We start from the raw sequence: 19,336 nt of genomic DNA on the forward strand, positions 1-19,336 counted from the left end.
TGCGCTAATTAGTTCTTCCACTTCTTCATCAGGGTCTGGTGGCTCGGTTTGAAATACACTCGTAAGATGTTCAGCAAAGATGTCCGCTTTTCCTTTGTTGGAACGAGCCCATTCACCATTTGGTTTATGGAGGGGAGGAATAGTTGTGTATCGTTTTTTGAGCTTCTTAGTCGCCTTCCATAGCGTCTGATCATTTGCTGTAAGGTTTGTACTGTAATGTTCGAAGGTTTCGTTGTTTGTCGCTTTGATGGCTACTCCAAGTTGTCTACGTAGTCTATTGTATATATGTTGATCTATGTTGTTTCTAGATCTTTGCCAGTTTCTTCTTGCACGACGTTTTTCAGCAATTGTAAGTAAGTAATTGTAAGTAAGTGTTGACACAATGGTTCGTGAATCGCTTCGTTGTTGCCATTACAGATAACGGAATTGCACTAAATCTAAATAAATAGTTATTTATGTACCAAGTCAGTAAAGTTATCTTTCTCTTTATCGAACGAGTCTGATATTATGAGCAGAGCGAGCCTAGCGAGCGAGGCGAATAACATACGAGTTCTATAAAGAGTATTTACTGACGTGGTGCATACAAAATTTTATCGCCAACAATTTGATATTGGTTTTAACACTTACTTACAATTTGAAATTTAAGATTTTTTTAAATTATAGACGTAATAAAAATTTCATGACAGTGATGACAGATGACTTTTGTATGATGGCCGCTTTTGATTTTTAATCGATATTTATCAATATTGAATAATTACTAAATCGGTCAAGTTTTGATTTATTTTATATGAATATAATTACAAAATACTACAGAATTTCACTTTTTGACATAAATTTAATTAACAATGTGTACAATAATTAAAGTAAACAAATTGTAAGTTAACTCAAATAAATAATCGATTACTGTCATCGACCACTTACATTCAATCTCGATTAATCGCGGTAGGTAAAGTATAATTCTTCTTTCAGTACAATAAAGTGTTACTTTACTGCCGCAAATGAGTACGATAATGAATGATTTAGTGACGGTTGACGATAAAAATAATAACGTTTAAAAATGTATAAAGTTTATAGATAGGTATTATTTTTATCATTAGTAAAAAAAAACCGTATCTAATAAATTTAATAAATAGAGAGAGGGTTCAGTTAATCTTAAAAATCCACTTATAACTGGATAATTCAACGATTCAACATAATAAAAAGCAATACGTTCAGTCCTCGATGACTTATTTAATTACGTAACATCAGTCAGATTTGACAACTTGGCCAAAGTAAATTTTTAACGATGCCACGTCAGTGTGATAAAACGGGAATAATTTCCAAAATAGAAGATGGTTGGTCTGCCCGAAACTGGCTCAAGAGTTGAATAATATTTTCGTTGAACTGGCAACGATGCCCTAGAAATTGGAATGACACATTTGACAAGACCAACTTACACAACTTGAAAAACACGATTTTCGGTTATAAGAGTTGTACCAGTTTTTTATGACGCGAAGTGTGCCATTTATTTCAAAAACTTACCTATTCTAGCTATGTACACCATTTTCCAATCTTTTTCTTCTTTCCTGAACACACTTTCGTGTTTAAATGCTCCAGAGCTCCAATCGTTCAGCGAGTTCAATAACTTACCTCCTGAACTATATTCATACTTATTTATGGAAGGTGAGTATCTAATAGTTACTGTATCGTCTATAATATCTTCTGAGTTTATTTGCCAAATATACTCCGACGAAGCAGTTTCTTGAATTTCTCCTCTTGCCAAACGCCAAATTTCTGATCCTGAAGATCTACCTTGTAGCTCATCATCTTTTGGTTTCCTAAAAATAGTAACTAGATTATATTTCGGCTAAATATCCATGTTACACTTAAGATACCCTCAGTCTATTTTATTAATAATTAGTATTTATTAAACTTATGAATAAATAAGTAAACAAGTATTTTATTACTAATTTGAAAGCATATACTCGTATCTCTTATAATTTTCTTATTTTTAGGCGACAAGGCGAAAACGGCGGGTTCGTTGGAAAAATATTCCCATAAGATTTTTTTGCATAATCATAATCAAATCAATAAAGTGGGCCAAATTTTTGTTCAATCCAATTGCAAAAATCAATATTTTCGGCCTGGACACATTTTTTTAGGGTTTTTGGACCATTTTGGACAAAAAAGGTCTCTTATAATTTTTCTCTGAAGTTGCTAGTTTTCGAGTTATAAGCAATTTAAAATTGAAAAAAAAAACGAAAAATGGCGATTTTTAAGGCTTAATAACTCGGTTAAAAATTATTATTATGAAATTCAGAAAGTGACCAAATCAAAGATTAAAGCCTCCACTACATGATCCTGAAGAAATTTGTGTCATTAATTTATTACTAAGCTCTTATTTTTAATTATTAATAATGAGCCGTAAGATCGTATTGACCCGGCTGTAAATGTGAGTGCGAGTAAGATGCACCATTGACTGCCGGAATGGCATCTCTTTCGCACTCATCATTGCCGGCCGTCTAATACGTGCATGGCGCTCATCATTTTTACTGAAAAATAACAGTTTAGTGATAAAATAATGACAAAAATTTCTTCAGGATCTTGTAGGGCGGGCTTTAAACTTTTATTTGATCACTTTCTGACTTTCATAATAATAACTTTTAACTGAGTTATTAAGCCTTAAAAATCGCCATTTTTCGTTTTTTTTTTAATTTTAAATTGCTTATAACTCGAAACCGAGCAACTTTAGAGAAAAATTATAAGAGACCTTTTTTGTCCAAAATGGTCCAAAAAACCTAAAAAAAATGTCCGGGCCGAAAATATTGATTTTTGTAATTTGATTAAAAAAAATAAAAAAAAATAAAAAAAAAATTTGGACTACTTTTCACGTGGGCGACTTCTTGAACCTTATTCTGGGATGTCTCACGAATATGATTATGCAAAAAATCTCATGGGAATATTTTTTCCAACGAATCCGCCGGTTTAGCCTTGTCTATTGAGGATTAATTACATAATCTATTACTTTAATTACTTTTCTAATCATCACTTTTCTTCTCGGCGATATTTCCTATAATTATAGGTCTGGATCCCGCGTATGAGAAAAAAGTTGATTAATAGCAAGCTGAAAATTTGTTAATAGCTTAAGGGTATCTAGTCGGATAAACTTTGATATATGGGAACACTGGAACAGGGGCAGTTTTAATTGTGGAACAGGTTAAAAATTTGGAACGGTCAGACCACGAAAACGGCACATTTATTTTGTCCGACAGAATAGACTTAAACTCTCCGAACAGAGATTAAACTCTCATGCAAAAATCAGACTGCTATTTATCACCTGTCATAATTCCTGTCATTTGACATATTCTACATGTTCCACTCATTAAAGCGCCCATTTGGTGATAAGTAGCAGTCTGATTTTTGCATGAGAGTTTAATCTCTGTTCGGAGAGTTTAAGTCTGTTCTGTCGGACAAAATACATGTGCCGTTCTCGTGGTCTGACCGTTCCAAATTATTAACCTGTTCCACAATTAAAACTTCCCCTGTTCCAGTGTTCCCATATATCAAAGTTTGTCCGACTAGACACCCTTAAGCTATTAACAAATTTTCAGCTTGCTATTAATCAACTTTTTTTTTTACGCGGGATCCAGACCTATTATTATAACACTCATATAACAGGCATGTCTTAAAAATATTCTGAATATAATCATTTTTTATTTACATATATATTTTTGCATCTGAATATTTTATGCAATGTAACTGCTTATGTTAGTTATTCTTCTTAGTTATTCTTCTGCTAGTGATATAATTTAATTCAGTTTATTTGTTATCACTTTGGTTTTTAATTTTAGAGTTGTGTTTAATAAATTAGTTCCTCTGTGATTATTCAAGCCCATTTATCTCCCTTTTTGAAGAGAGATATTAGGAAGCTTGTTCTCCATTCCTTTGGTATTCTGTTTTTTATTTGAAGTTATATTTCTTTACCGGCGATATGAGGGTGAATTTTTATATGTTAAAACCTATGATCCCAGTGCATGCGCATTATAACTTTGTTCTGATTGGATGTTCAAATGACATGTCAAAAATTATTCAATATGGCGGCTGTGGCACAGCTGTAGTTAGATTATTTATGGTTGTTGCGTTTTAAAATTTGTGTGAAAAGATACAACAAACAAAAGTTAGTTAATAGTTATACTGCCTTTTTAAATAGTTTTTATATACCTATATTTTTGGACTTTTGGACTATTTTGGACAAGGAAAACTCATTCTAATTTGGTAGGTAGTTTTTATTATAATCATATTGTAATTATACATTTGGATTAGGTTGAAATACAGTAGAGCGTCGATTATCCGAACTAATTGGGGGACATAGGTGTTCGGAAAACCGATTTGTTCGGATAATCGAACTACAATATATTGATACATATTTATAGTCATACATATTTATCCACAAGTGAATAAAAGCCATATTTATATACCTACATATTTATTTATATCTTGATAATGACAACTAGCAACTAAACAAAAGAGTGCAGTCTTTGCAACAACATAATTATTTTTGGATACAATATTGAAGAAAATTGAAGATATTTTAAGCGTCAATTACTAACGCTTGCTCGGTATTCGAGTGCGGGACGCGGGAGTCGATAGTTCGAATAAGCGGTCGTTCGGTTGATCGACGTTCGGATAATCGACGCTCTACTGTACATTTATTTTCTCAAGAATGGGGATTTTAGAGAGAAATTCCAAATTAGGTTTGATTTTTATTTTTAAATTATGATTTTTTGGCGTAGATTTATTTATCTAGTAGGTATGTAATGCTTTGATTTACATACTTAATTTGATTACCAACAAAAGTTCTACCAATCTTCATCTAATATATTGTTTTCTTACTGTTTTGTTATATTTTAATATTTTCTTCCACAAAATTTAAACTACATAATTTAATTATATTCAAAACAACTGTCAAACAGTAAAACGTTCAGTTACCCTATTTTTCCACATGACAAATAATGTGGAATTGGACGAGTGAGTCTAGGCTTCGATTACGAATCAAAGCGTCCCGAAATCCACGGGTTCGATTTCCGATGCAAGTTTTTATTTTTTTATTATTTTATGCATTTTATGATTGTAAGTATATTTGTTATATAATTTTTTTTTTAGAAAATGCGTATTTAAAATTTTTGCCAACAATTATTATCGTTCAGAAATCATTTTTTCTTTGTGGCATTTTTCAATGTGTTTGTGTGCGTTTTATTCTTTTATTTTTTTAAATATTTGGTATTGTCTTAAAAATCACATAATATGTAGTAGAAGTATAACTTCTTACGTGCGTACAAAGTACACACACATTCTTTTTTTTTTAATATTTTGAATAGTTGTTTGGTCAGATCTGGTCCTCCGTATTTTAGGAGTTCATTCCATATTCTGTCCTCATCTGGTGATTTTTGATTTTTTTTAATGTTTATTTTACCTTTCCTCCTGTTTATTTCTTCGTTTGTCGTCACTTCTGGTATTGGTGATTCATTATCGTCACTTTCCATATTTCCTTGTGAATATGTTTCATTTTTATTTGTTCGTTTCTCTTTTCTTCGTTCTCTGATCATTCTCCATATTTCTTTTTGTTTTCCGTAGAAGTCGTTTTCCATCTTATTTTGAAAAACGAGTTCAATAACTATTTGTCTTGCTTAAGTATTCGTCTCATTTCTTTTATAGAGGTTGTATGCTTGTTGTGTTCTGTATTGTAAAAAGGCTTTCTTCTTTTCGTCATATTTTGCCTTCACTTCCTCTCTAAATCAGGGTGATTCTGTTGCTACTTTTGCTATGTTTTTGAGTTTTTCTCAGCAATCTTCTTTGCTATTCTTTTTCTGTATAAGTATTCCGTAGGCTCCGTATTTAGACTTTCGGCTCTGATTTTTGTTAGTATTGTAGCCGCTCCCTTGGATGTGAATATGTGAAGTATTTCATGATGATTCTTATTTTACATACTACGTCGATTATTTTTGATGGATCTATCGCTGATACCTATGATTAATGTGATTCCTAATACTTTTTCAGTGAAAATAATAACTCTTTGATAAGTGTTGGCGATACAATTTTTTTTATATGCGTGTCCGCGAAGATTATAACACCCACAATATTTATGACGAAAAGATTTAGTTCTTAATAGATGCCGACGAAAACAATTATTCCCCTTTCTGTTCTCGCGAAAAAAATAATTCCTGGAAGATTTATATATTTAAAAATATTTGTAACGAAAAGAATTATTTTTATACCAGGAACAACAAAAAATAATACTTTTTATCTGTACATCCACGAAGATCATAACTCACAAAATATTTTTGACGAAAACATATAGTTCTTACTAGATGACGACGAATATAATTATTTACGTTTCTGTTCTTGCGGAAAATAACTCCTCGAAGATTAACATTAAACAAAAATTACTTTCAAGTAGAGTAGCGACGAAAATAAAATTTGCCGTCGCTTATATAGGATTATTCTTTTCGCCGGGCATTAATAGGATTCATAATCTTCGCAAACATAGAAATAGAAATTATTTTTTTGCTGTCATTTATCAAAGAGTAATTATTTTGGCCGAGAAATTTTCAGATATATTAATTTTCGTGGAAATATAATCAGAAATAATTCTGTTTACAGGTAATTATTGTGAACTTTTTCTTATCACCGCACCGTATTAGAAGTTATGGTCTTTGAAAGTATAGAACAGAAAAAATATTTTTCGCTCTCATCCATTCAGGATCATACTTTTCACCGCGCATTGTTAGGAGTTATAATCTTCAAGAATACAGAATTAGAAATAATTTTTTTCAATGTTATTGATCGAAGAATAATTATTTTCAATGAGAACTTTTTAGTAATTATAATTTTCGTAGACCCACAAACAGAAATGACATTTTTTGCTGATACTTCTCAAAAATTAATTTTTTTCGCTTTATTAGGGATTATAATTTTCACGATCATATAATCCAAAATAATATTTTTCGCGGCGTTCGTTGACAGTTATACTCTTAACGGCATTTTTCGGAGTTATACTTTTCGTAGGCGGCGGTGATATATCTCCAATGGTTACAACATAATCTATAGTATTTTTACTACAAAAGCAAGATTACGTAGGTCAAAATTTCTGACGTCAGAGTACTGCCAAATCATTAGAATGTGACTTTTCATCATGGCCACGTTAATGTCATTACTTGTTAGATATTTTCTTTGTTTTTGTTCACTGTACAAATAATATCTTTAATTCTTTATTCTAATTAATGATGTCAATCGGTTTTCATTTCTGGCCGAAATATATTAATAATACGCCGAAATATTTGTAATGTTAATTAACGTAAATAAACATCAACTTTCAAATTGACATTTCTCTAGCACAGCTATACGACACCCACACAAAACTTTGGAAAACACAGAAAAGTGTCATGGTATTATAATAAGAAAAACGTAATCGCGATTACATTGAGAATTTTAGAATTATATTAATTAAATAACCAAAAAAATTTTTTATTATTAATGTAAATTTTATGAAACGATCCTTTAAGTTAAATACTCCAGAAAATAATAATTTTATTTCAATATATTAGACAATCGTACGTTACTGATATGACAGTTCCGTGTTGCTACATTTTTACTTCATTTCGTACACAATTTGATTCAAAATATAGCTTTAAAACACTGTATGTACTGTTTTTATAAATACCTACGAATATTAAATATAGCTTAATTTAAAAACTATTGTAATTTTTGTTGTGTACCTATAATTGTTGTGTTTGAATTGAGAAACATATGTCAATCAAAATACTTCTTTAATAGATTATTTTAAACAAGAACGAAATAATGGGATCCCCTTTTACCATTAACTGCAGAGAAGTAAGTTAATAAATTTAGATTTCTTAGATTAGGTTTATTAGAAATAAGATTATTATTGGATTTAAAGATCAGAAAGTATTCTTATGAATACTTTGTGTTTGGAGTACTTAGTTTTAAAAATATTAAATAATCTATTTTAATGATTATACCTCCACTATGATAATATTGTTGTTAACTAATATATTTCGGCAAGTAATGAAAACCAATTGACATCATTAATTAGAATAAATAATTACAGATAATATTAATTTTATGGTAAACAAAAAAAGAAAAATATTTCTGACAAGTAATGACATAAACGTGGCCATGATCAAAAGTCACATTCTAATGTTTTGACAGTGCTCTTACGTCAGAAATTTTGACCTACGTAATCTTGCTTTTGTAGTAAAAAGACTATACCATATATCTTTGTGTGTTATTCAATGTATACAGAGAGAGTCTATAATTTGGAATAAATTCAATATCACAAATTCTCATTTTTTTTTTGAAAAATGCTCAGACCTGTCGATTAGTATTTCAAATTGTCCTTTTTGACATACAATAACAATGTATACAGGGTGTCCCAATTTAGAGATATGACGTCATCGTTGATTTTCTTAAATGGCAACACTGTCATTTTGATAGCTATTTTGATAGGGTGTTTAAAGTTATACATAACTGCAAAATTTCAAATTTTTTTTGCCTACCATTTACAAGATAATATAAAATAACAAAATTATGAAAAACAAGTAATCAAATAATTGAATTTAATTATTTCAATTAAGCAAATGCTCATAATGTTGCCCATTGACTATTTGACAATATTTTAAAATGTCCTTAAAATTGGGACTCGCTGTACCTATGTATTTGAACTATTTGAACTGAATTTATTTTAAATTAAAAACTTGTACATATTCATAATCATTTTAAGAAAAAAACAGCAATCTAGATATTAAACAAAAAGATGGTGTTGGTATGGTTTTTAATAAGTCATCAAATATTTTGACGTTTAAAAATATCGATTATTAGCAAGTCAGTTCGTTTGGAGAAATTGTTAAATATGGTTTATTTAACTGAAAAGCACAAAACTGAAATTTTACAACTGCTTGGATATGGAGATAGAGATAGAGCAAGAACACAAAAATGGAAGTTACGCATCTGTTTAGAGAAAATATCCCGATCTGCCACCGATATCGCAAAGGACTGTAAGTAAAATAGAAAGACAATTTAGGAAAAACGGGCATGTAAGGAAAACCAGTACTCCTAGACAAACTGCTCTTAGTGAAGATATCAAAATGAATGTACTACTATCTGTTCAAGAAAATCCTAACACCTCTACCAGGCAGATATCTAATGATCTTGAAATTAGCTAGTAGTCAGTAGCACGAATTCTAAAAGCACATAAATTGCATCCTTACAAACTTAAAATCCTGCAGGAATTACTGGAAGATGATCCTGAGAGAAGACTGCTGTTTAGTGAACATATTATGAATCAACTAGACACGAACAACATTCTAGTAGAAAACATTCTATTTTCTGATGAATGTACGCTTATGTTAAAGGGTGAGGTAAATCGACAAAATTATCGATATTGGGCGGATCGAGAACCCACGCTGGATGAGGGAAGGCCATACGCAGCGACCAGAAAAAGTGAATGTGTGGACAGGGATCGTAGGAAATAAAATTATAGGATCAGTATTTTTTGCCGAGCCTCTCAATGGAGCACGATATTTGGAATTCTTGCAAGAAGAATTAGTACCGCAATTGTTTAATTTGTTTCCTAACCCTGTACATGCTAATGTTCCAAATACAGACATCTGGTTTCAGCAAGATGGTGTGCCTCCCCATTTCGCAAGACCGTTACTTCCAGGCAGATGGATACGTAGAAGGGGACCAAATGAATGGCCACCAAGATCCCCAGATCTCAATCCGTTGGACTTTTTTTATGGGCGTACTTGAAAAGCAAAGTTTTTAAGACCAAGACAACAAATGTTGAGGATCTAAAAGCTCGAATAAGAAATGAGTGCAGATTAATTTCACCCCAAATCATTAGTAATATTCAAAACGAATTTCGATCGCGTTTAGAATATTGTCAAATAGTCAATGGACAACATTATGAGCATTTGCTTAATTGAAATAATTAAATTAAATTATTTGATTACTTGTTTTTCATAACTTTGTTATTGTTTATTATCTTGTAAATGGTAGGGAATAAAAATTTGAAATTTTGCAGTTATGTATAGCTTTTCACTTGCTATCAAAATGATAGTGTTGCCATTTAAGAAAATCAACCATGACGTCATATCTCTAAATTGGGACACCCTGTATACATTATCATTGTCTGTCAAAAATTATATTTTGAAATAATAATGGACGGGTCTGAGCATTTTTCAAAAAAACAATTAGTATTTGAATTATTGAATTTATTCCAAATTACAGACATAACTTGGGTATTTTTTATTATCTTTACATGGTTTTATACCTTGCTATTACCTTGTAGATTAAAAATTTGATATTTTGCAGTTATGTATAACTTTACACACCCTATCAAAATAGCTATCAAAATGACAGTGTTGCCATTTAAAAAAAATAAACGATGACGTCATATCTCTAAATTGGGACACCCTGTATACATTATTATTGTATGTCAAAAAGGACAATTTGAAATACTAATCGACGGGTCTGAGCATTTTTCAAAAAAACAATTAGTATTTGAGATATTGAATTTATTCCAAATTACAAACTCTCTCTGTATTTGTGTTGGACTTAGTGGTCAAAAAATGTGTTGTTTATTCTTGTGTGGTTGAAAAAAAAAAAGAATGTGTGTGTACTTTGTACGCACGTAAGATGATATTCTTCTATTATATAATAGGTAATTTAAACGAAGTAAATATACTTAAAAGGTTAATTGTATTTATTTTATTTAAAAATCAAACTAACTTTCTTATCTACCGCTTTCAAAAAAGAAGAATATCTTCAAAAATTATATATGTAATAATATACATACTTACAATCATAAAATCTATAAAAAAAATAAAAAATAATAACTTGCGTGGGGCTTGAACCCACTTCACGTCTACCACGCCGTACGAAAGTTGACGCCATTTCAAACTGCACCAAACTCTCGTATACGTCATGTGGGAATATACACAAACTAAACGTTTACACCATAAATTTATATAAATTTAATAAAATTATTAGTTTGATTTTTGTCGAAATAAAATACAACAAAATATAGAGTAAGAAAACGATATATGAGATAAAGATTTGTAGAAAGTTTGTTCGTAATCAGATTATGTAAATTAAAGCATTGCCTACTAATAGGTAACTACATTATTTTGTTTACATTTTCCAAATAGAAACTATTAGGTATTTCCAACTGAAACATTTAGAATTACGTACCTGCGGCTTTTCAAAACTATTTAAAAAGTCACTATAATTATAAATTTGATTTTATTTCTGTCAACACATCAATAAAAACTAATATTATACAATATTTTTGTTTACCGATAACCTCCATATTGAACAATTATTGACAGATCATTTCAAAATTTCAACACCCAATCAGAGCCCGTATAACGACTAATACCTTACTGTCGGTGTGAGCATGCGCGCGGATCAATCAAATTTTACCCTCAATCGATTCGCCGCTAAAGAAGAATATCTTCAAAAAGTTCTTTGTTCGTGCATAAGGTTTTCATCAGTTCTCCATTTTCGTTAACATTCTCGTTATATTTTTGCTTAATTCCAGGTATTACTTGGTTGCCTATTCAAGAGTTGGAATCCCTCAGTATTATTACGTTCCATCTGATTTGATCTACTACTTGCTGTAATTTGTCATAAAATGTTTCCCTTATTGTTTGAGGTTTGTTATTTTCTGTACTGTATACTCCGATAATGACCATGCAACAACGGAAAACTTGGACAACAATAGATAGATACAAAAACTTAAGAAGAGAGGAAAAACGCATACACCGAAAAAAGAAACGAGATTCAAAAAATGACATATTAGAAGGCCTGAAAGCCATATGAGTCACGGAGAAACAAGAAAGTTCTACCATCAAATAAATACTATTAGAAAAGGATTCAAACCGAGAATCAATTATTGCAATGATAAGGAAGGTAACTTACTTACCAACAAAGATGATATCCTGTTACGATGGGTAGGGCACTTTCAAGAGTTGCTGGAAGGGGAACCTACTAACAACATAGAGCTGGAATACCGAAATGAGGAGCTCGTGGAACCCCCCTCGGTAGAAGAAGTGAAAATATCTATTGAAAAACTAAGGAACCACAAATCTCCAGGCAGCGATGGCATCCCAGCAGAGTTATTTAAGCACGGTGGAGAGCAGATCACCAAGGTGATGCGAGAAATTGTTTGTAAAATTTGGTCTGAGGAGCAAATGCCTGAAGAATGGAGTTTAGGCTTAATATGCCCGTTACACAAAAAGGGAAACCAACTGGAATGTAATAATTACCGCGGAATAACTCTCCTAAATACAGCATACAAGATATTGTCAAACATTTTACACGAGAGATTGAAGCCCTATACCGAAACGTTTCTAGGAGAATATCAGGCAGGATTCAGGCGCGGACATTGAACCATTAACCAGATCTTTACACTACGACAGATCCTCGAAAAAGAGCAAGAGTTTAACATAGATACGTACCATATTTTTGTCGATTTCAAAGCGGCATATGACAGTGTCTTAAGAACAAGTCTTTACAATGCTATGAATGAGTTGGGAATTCCAAAAAAAAACTCATATCTATGATAAAAGTGACAATGGCGAAGATGCTATCAGCAGTAAAAATTCAAAACGACCCGTCAACCCCATTCGAAATACATAAGGGGTTAAGGCAGGGAGATGCGCTGGCGTGTCAGCTTTTTAATGTAGCCTTAGAAAAAGTTGTACGAGACGCTAATTTAGATAGCAGAGGAACAATATTCAATAGATCAGTCAAAATTCTTACATATGCAGATAACGTGGACATTATAACAAGAACCAGGGCGAGAACTGCGGAAATCCCAACCGATCTAGTAGCAGCAGCAGAACTAATGGGGTTACATATAAATCAAAATTCATGGCGACCAACACAAACACAAGAGCTGGAAATGTTGATGCAGATCTAATCATCAATGACCAAAACTTCGAAGCGGTCAAAGAGTTCATATATCTATGATCATCGGTTAACCCCAATAATGACACATCTGAGGAAATAAAAAGGCGAATAATAATTGCAAACAGGTGTTATCATGGTCTATCAAAGTACTTATCTAACAAACGTCTGTCTCAAAAAACTCGTATACGCTCTGAGTTTCGCTGGTGGCGCTCCTAGCTGATTACTAATTCAACTTTCACCGGTAATTTTTAAATTTATTATTTAATTGTTATCGCTTAATATTTACAACGCAAAAAAGTAATTAAATTGTAATCGATTTTTTTTTAAAATTTTGCTAATCATTTTGACGTTCTATTGATAAAATATGAATTTCTTACTTTGGATACTTTCACAATTATCGTGTAGATGGCGCTAATATTATTATATTAATTTATAATTACATATTACGGAACATTAAAAAAACTTAAATTCAGTAGTTAAAACGTAAGTATATTTAAGGTAAAAATATATACCACAGCTTTGACCAACTAATATTTTTTATAATTAATGATTTTAATTTTAATTTTAAATTAATCACTTTGACATTTATGTCAAATTTCCGGTAAACGTTTACAGACTTGCCACTACTGGCGCTCGCGAGTTTGTAAATATCCCCTCTACGTACGAGCTCACAGCGTATAAGGCTGTATAGAACATTGATAGTCCCCGTTCTCACATATGGTTCAGAGGCATGGACGCTAACTAAAACAGATGAATCCGCTCTATCAATTTTTGAAAGAAAGGTACTACGCAAGATATTCGGAGCGGTTTGTGAGAACGGAATATGGAGGCGTAGATATAACTTTGAACTACAAGCAAACGTTTGGTGGAAAAGATATTATCACTATAATTAAGCGAAATCGCCTGCAGTGGGCAGGACATGTAGCCCGAGCCCCTGAATCGAACATGATAAAAAGGATTCTAACAGCTCAACCCGTGGGAATGAGAAGACGGGGTAAACCAAAGTTGAGGTGGATGGACGGGGTAACACAAGATGCCGAGAAGATCGGAGTCGGCAACTGGAAAGTGCAGGCAAGGGACAGAACAGAATGGCGTAGAACGCTTGAGAAGGTCGAGGCCCTCTAAGGGCTGTAGCACCAGGATGATGATGATGATACTCCGATAATGATGGTCTTTCTTCTCGATTCCTATTTTTGTTGTTACAATCCGTTCTGATACGTATTGCCACTCTTTGATGTGATTTTGGTATTTCTGGTGTGTTAGTAAGACTACAATATTACAAAATTAAATACAAAATTATGAAAAGATTAGACCATACTACAAAAGATATTACAGAAGAAGAATAACACGGTTTTCTAAAAGGCAGAACTATTAAAGAAAATGTTTTTAGTATAAAACGAAATTACCGAAAAACCAAAGAGGTTTATCCTAGAAAAATATATTTATAGGTAACTGGCAACAGGTATTGTCGAAACAGGCAACAAACGTCTAATCCCTAGAATGAAAAGAAGAAAAGTTTATTATGATTATACCTTTCAGTACTGAATTACCCAATTATTCCGTATAACTCAGGAAAAAATAAACAAATAAAAACTTACTTTTCATGTAAGAATTCAACTAATTCCAATAAAGTTCGCCTAACTAAATAGCTTTTTCTAGATTGTGGTAAATTCTTTTGTAATTTCTCCCTAATTTTTAAAATAGCTGATAAAAGTTGTTCTTCTGTACATTTTTTCCTTCTCTTACAAACTTCCTTATGCTTACTGGAATACCGCCAAGTAACATCTTGAACATTTTCTGCGGAATAAGCCATCACGTAAGAAATTTTCTTCTTCCAGCCCGACTCATAAATTAAAGGTGTATCACAGATATTTTCGCAAGGATCACAGTGTAGCCAACGTTTTTGAGCAATAGAATATACCTAAAATAAATAGAAACAAAAATAAGACAAAGAAAAATTTAAAGCACTCATGGGAGTGCCGACAGAAGTGAAAACTTCTTATAGTATATAAATTACGAGCTCAATGCTTTTTCTCTATCCAAAAAGAAGTGCTATACCTATATTATATATGCGTTGCGTACGTTCCATGCTATTTATGTATGCATAATACATACATATAATATATATACGTACGACATTTAGTTCGGCAAAGTGATGGCGGTCGCAAACTCAATACTTTTTCCCCATCTAAAAAGTGCACAACGTCAGAAAAGAAGATTTCTTTTCAAAAATTTATTTCGTCGAAGCAATGACGGTCGCTAATTTAATACTTTTCTCCATCGAAAAAGTGCAAAACGTCCCTAAAGAAGTTTTCACTTCAACAATTTATTTCGTCGAAGCAATGACGGTCGCTAATTGAATACTTCTTCCCATCCAAACGTGCACAACGTCCCTAAAGAAGTTTTCATTTCAAAGAAGTTATCGTTTCAAAAATTTATTTCGCCGAAGCGATGACGGTCGCTAATTCAACACTTTTCCCAATCTAAAAAGTGTATAACGTCTCTAAAAGAAGTTTTCGCTTCAAAAATTTATTTCGTCGAAGCAATGACGGTCGTTAATTCAATTCTTTTTCTCCATCTAAAAAGGGCACAACGTCCCTAAAGAAGTGTTCACTTCAAAAATTTATTTCTTCGAAGTAATGACGGTCGCTTACTTAATACTTTTCCCCATCGAAAAAGTGCAAAAGTCCCTAAAGAAGTTTTCACTGCAACAATTTATTTCGTCGAAGCATTGACGGTCGCTAATTTCATACTTTTTCCCTATCTAAAAAGGGCACAAAGTGCCTAAAGAAGTTTTCACTTCAATAGTTATTTCGTCGAAGCAATGACGGTCGCGATGACGGTCGCTACTTCAATACTTTTTCCCCATCTAAAAAGGGCACAACGTCCCTATTGAAGTTTTCACTTTAAAAATTTATTTCGTCAAAGCATTGAAGGTCGCTAATTTAATACTTTTTCCCCATCTAAAAAGGGCACAACAACCCTAAAGAAGTTTTCACTTTAAAAATTCTATTGTCGAAGTACTGACGGTCGCGATGACATTCGCTAATTCAATAGGTACTTTTTCCCCATCTAAAAAGGGCACAACATCCCTAAAGAAGTTTTCACTTTAAAAATTTATTTCGTCGAAGCAATGATGGTCGCTAATTCAATACTTTTTCCCCATCTAAAAAGGGCAAAAGTCCCTAAAGAAGTTTTCACTTCAAAAAACATTATTTCGTCGAAGCAATGACGGTCGCTAATTCAATACTTTTACCCCATCTTAAAAGTGCACAACGTCCCAAAAGAAGTTTTCACTTCAAAAAATTTAGTTCGTCGAAGCAATGACGGTCGTCAATTCAATACTTTTTCCCCATCTAAAAAGGGCATAACGTTTCTACAGAAGTTTTCACGTAAAAAATTTATTTCGCCGAAGCGATGACGGTCGCTAATTCAATACTTTTTCCCCATCTAAAAAGTGCACAACGTCCTTAAAGAATTGTTCACTTCAAAAATGTATTTCGTCGAAGCAATGACAGTCGCGATGACGGTCTCTAATTCAATACTTTTTCCCCATCTAAAAAGTGCATAACGTCCCTAAAGAAGTTTTCACTTCAATAATATTACTATTATTATACGTACATTATAATAATATACTTATTTCGTCTAAGAATTGACGGTCGCTAATTTAATACTTTTTCTCCATCTAAAAAGTGCACAACGTCCCTAAAGAAGTTTTTACTACAACAATTTATCTCGTCAAAGCAATGACGGTCGCTAATTGAATACTTCTTCCCCATCCAAAAAGTGCACAAGGTCCCTAAAGAAGTTTTCATTTCAAAGAAGTTTTCGTTTCAAAAATTAATTTCGCCGAAGCGATGACGGTCGCTAATTCAACACTTTTCCCAATCTAAAAAGTGTATAAAGTCTCTAAAAATGTTTTCGCTTCAAAAATTTATTTCGTCGAAGCAATGACAGTCGCGATGACGGTCTCTAATTCAATACTTTTTCCCCATCGAAAAAGTGCACAACGTCCCTAAAGAAGTTTTCACTTCAATAATATTACTATCATTATACGTACATTATAATAATATACGTACTGAATTTATTTCGTCGAAGCGATGACGGTAGCGAAATCAATCCTTTTTCCCCATACCAAAATAGATTTTACATTTATTTTAAATTTAAATACTTCTACAAAATTTACATATACGTGCATATAATAAATATACGTATTCTTTTCGTCAAGATATAAGAAATTTGACCTGACGCTGGTGGGATGTCCCTACCGATTTATTATCATAATAAATAGTTGACGTTACTAATCCCTCAATTGTCTTTGCGACGGGTGGCAATAGTTTTGGAACAGCTACTAGGGCCGTACTTTATATTATTTACAGAACTGACTCGTTACCTATCAATGCAAATAAATTATTAAAATTAAAATTTCTAGACAATGTATTAAAAATTTTGTTTACTGTAGACGAATTCGTTTAGTCACCTGAAATTAACTTGCATGGAATCAATTACAAACCATCACAAACAATTTTTATGTCCAATGCGCTCATTACGTGAATTTTATGGAGTTAGATTATAATGTGTTTTATATCGTTTTCACTTTAAACAAAATGGACTTCCGATAATGCAGCTTTCTGTCTTTAAATAAAAAAATTAAAGAATCATTAGAAAGAGCATTAGTTAAAGATAATTAAGATATACCTCTAATTATTATTCTATAGCTTTACACATAATTCTCGTGCTTATAGGTATTTAGGTAAAATTAAGTATCATTTATTTATCCAGAAAACATACATTATGGAACATTATGAAAGGGGGGCAAACATATTTAAGTTTGACATTTGCACATCCAGGCAGTTATTTTCTTGCATGTAGATAGAAGGTTAGATCGCGAGTATTCAAGTAAAATGTCTGAAGTCGGTGAAGCTAGTGCTAAGTGTAAAACACGTGTACATTTATCTGATGATGCCAAAGAAATTATTAGGAATGTTTATCAAACTGTGAAAGAAGATAATCCAAATCCACAAGACGGTAAATTCCTCATCAAGACAACATCTCGACTGACAAGGATGCCATATACAACAGTGTGGAAAATTGTTACGAATAGAATTCAAGCTCGTAAAAAGCGGAGTGACTTTTCTACACATAAAGCAGTAAATGAAAAAGATGCTGAGGTAATTAGAAGAGCAATTTACAATTTCTATTCAAAGAACCTAGTTCCAACGCTTAGTATGATCTACGATCAACTTGTTAAAGACTATACCATTACGTATTCGCCTTCAACTTTATCAAGATTTTTGAATCACATTGGTTTTCGATACAAGAAAATTAATAAGCGATCATCAATAATGGATTCTCCTCGTCTAATTAAATGGAGAAATGAATACTTGGATGCTATATCTAAATTTAGAGATGAAGGAAGACCGATATTTTATCTAGATGAAACATGGTTCGATACCCACGATACTGCTCAAAAAGGTTGGACAGACGATTATATTAAATGTGCACCCAATTATCCAATTAATAGAGGCCAGCGAATAATTATTCTGAACATTGGATCCAAAAATGGCTGGCTTGGAGGGGAAAGTTTTTTACTATCGGCAAAAACATTAAAGATTCAAAGCTGGACTACCATAAAAATATGACGAGTAGCTTGTTTAAGGAATGGTTTGAAAAGAAGGTGTTGCCAAATTTGCCTCAAAAAAGTGTGATTGTAATGGATAACGCAACGTATCACAGCGAACAAATTAGAAAAATCCCCGGTGTAGGTTCGACAAAAAAACAGATATCTGATTTTTTGTATGACAATGATTTGTACTTTGAAGAAACATATACAAAAAAAAAGAAATGTTGGAAGTTCTTCACACAAAAGTGTTTGAGAAACAATTTGCTATAGACGAATTAGCCAAACGTGATGGTCATAATGTATTGCGATTACCTCCTTACTACTGTGTCTTCAACCCCATTGAATTAATCTGGAGCCAACTTAAGGAAAGTTTACGGCGAAACAACTGCTGTCCCAAATTTAGTAGCGAATCGGTGTCACATATTGTAGAAGAAATAAAAAAGATTTCCCCAACACTGTGGCAAAATTGTGTTTCACATGTTATAAAAACGGAAGATCATTCCAGAACATTAACCTCACATATTAAACCAATAATTATAACATTAGATAACGATTCTAGTGAAGATGACAGCGATAGTGACATAGAGTTGTAATTTGTATTTATTTTTTTCCGTCTAAACTTCAAATTTTATTTTTCTATGTTATTTTTTATTATGTTATCTTTTTAATTCTGATTTTTGCTACCACTCTTTTAATCTTTTATTGTTATTATCATTAATTTCCTTAATTTCTTTAATTTGT

At 32.1% G+C, this 19,336-nt stretch overlaps 1 protein-coding gene across 2 annotated transcripts in view; it reads right to left on the bottom strand.

Moving 5' to 3' along the window:
* Positions 1–19,336, bottom strand: part of LOC114333829 (peptide-N(4)-(N-acetyl-beta-glucosaminyl)asparagine amidase) — an 86,204-nt gene that overhangs the window by 16,202 nt on the left and 50,666 nt on the right. For both annotated transcript variants that reach the window (XM_050642933.1, XM_050642932.1), the window contains exons 8-9: positions 14,571–14,893; positions 1,522–1,817 (exon numbers count right to left, since the gene is read on the bottom strand). In XM_050642933.1, the coding sequence (XP_050498890.1) occupies positions 1,522–1,817; positions 14,571–14,893 (619 nt within the window). The remainder of the gene's footprint in view (positions 1–1,521; positions 1,818–14,570; positions 14,894–19,336) is intronic.

Source organism: Diabrotica virgifera, chromosome 2 (assembly GCF_917563875.1).
Source record: "Diabrotica virgifera virgifera chromosome 2, PGI_DIABVI_V3a".
Taxonomy (NCBI): Eukaryota; Metazoa; Arthropoda; class Insecta; order Coleoptera; family Chrysomelidae; genus Diabrotica; species Diabrotica virgifera.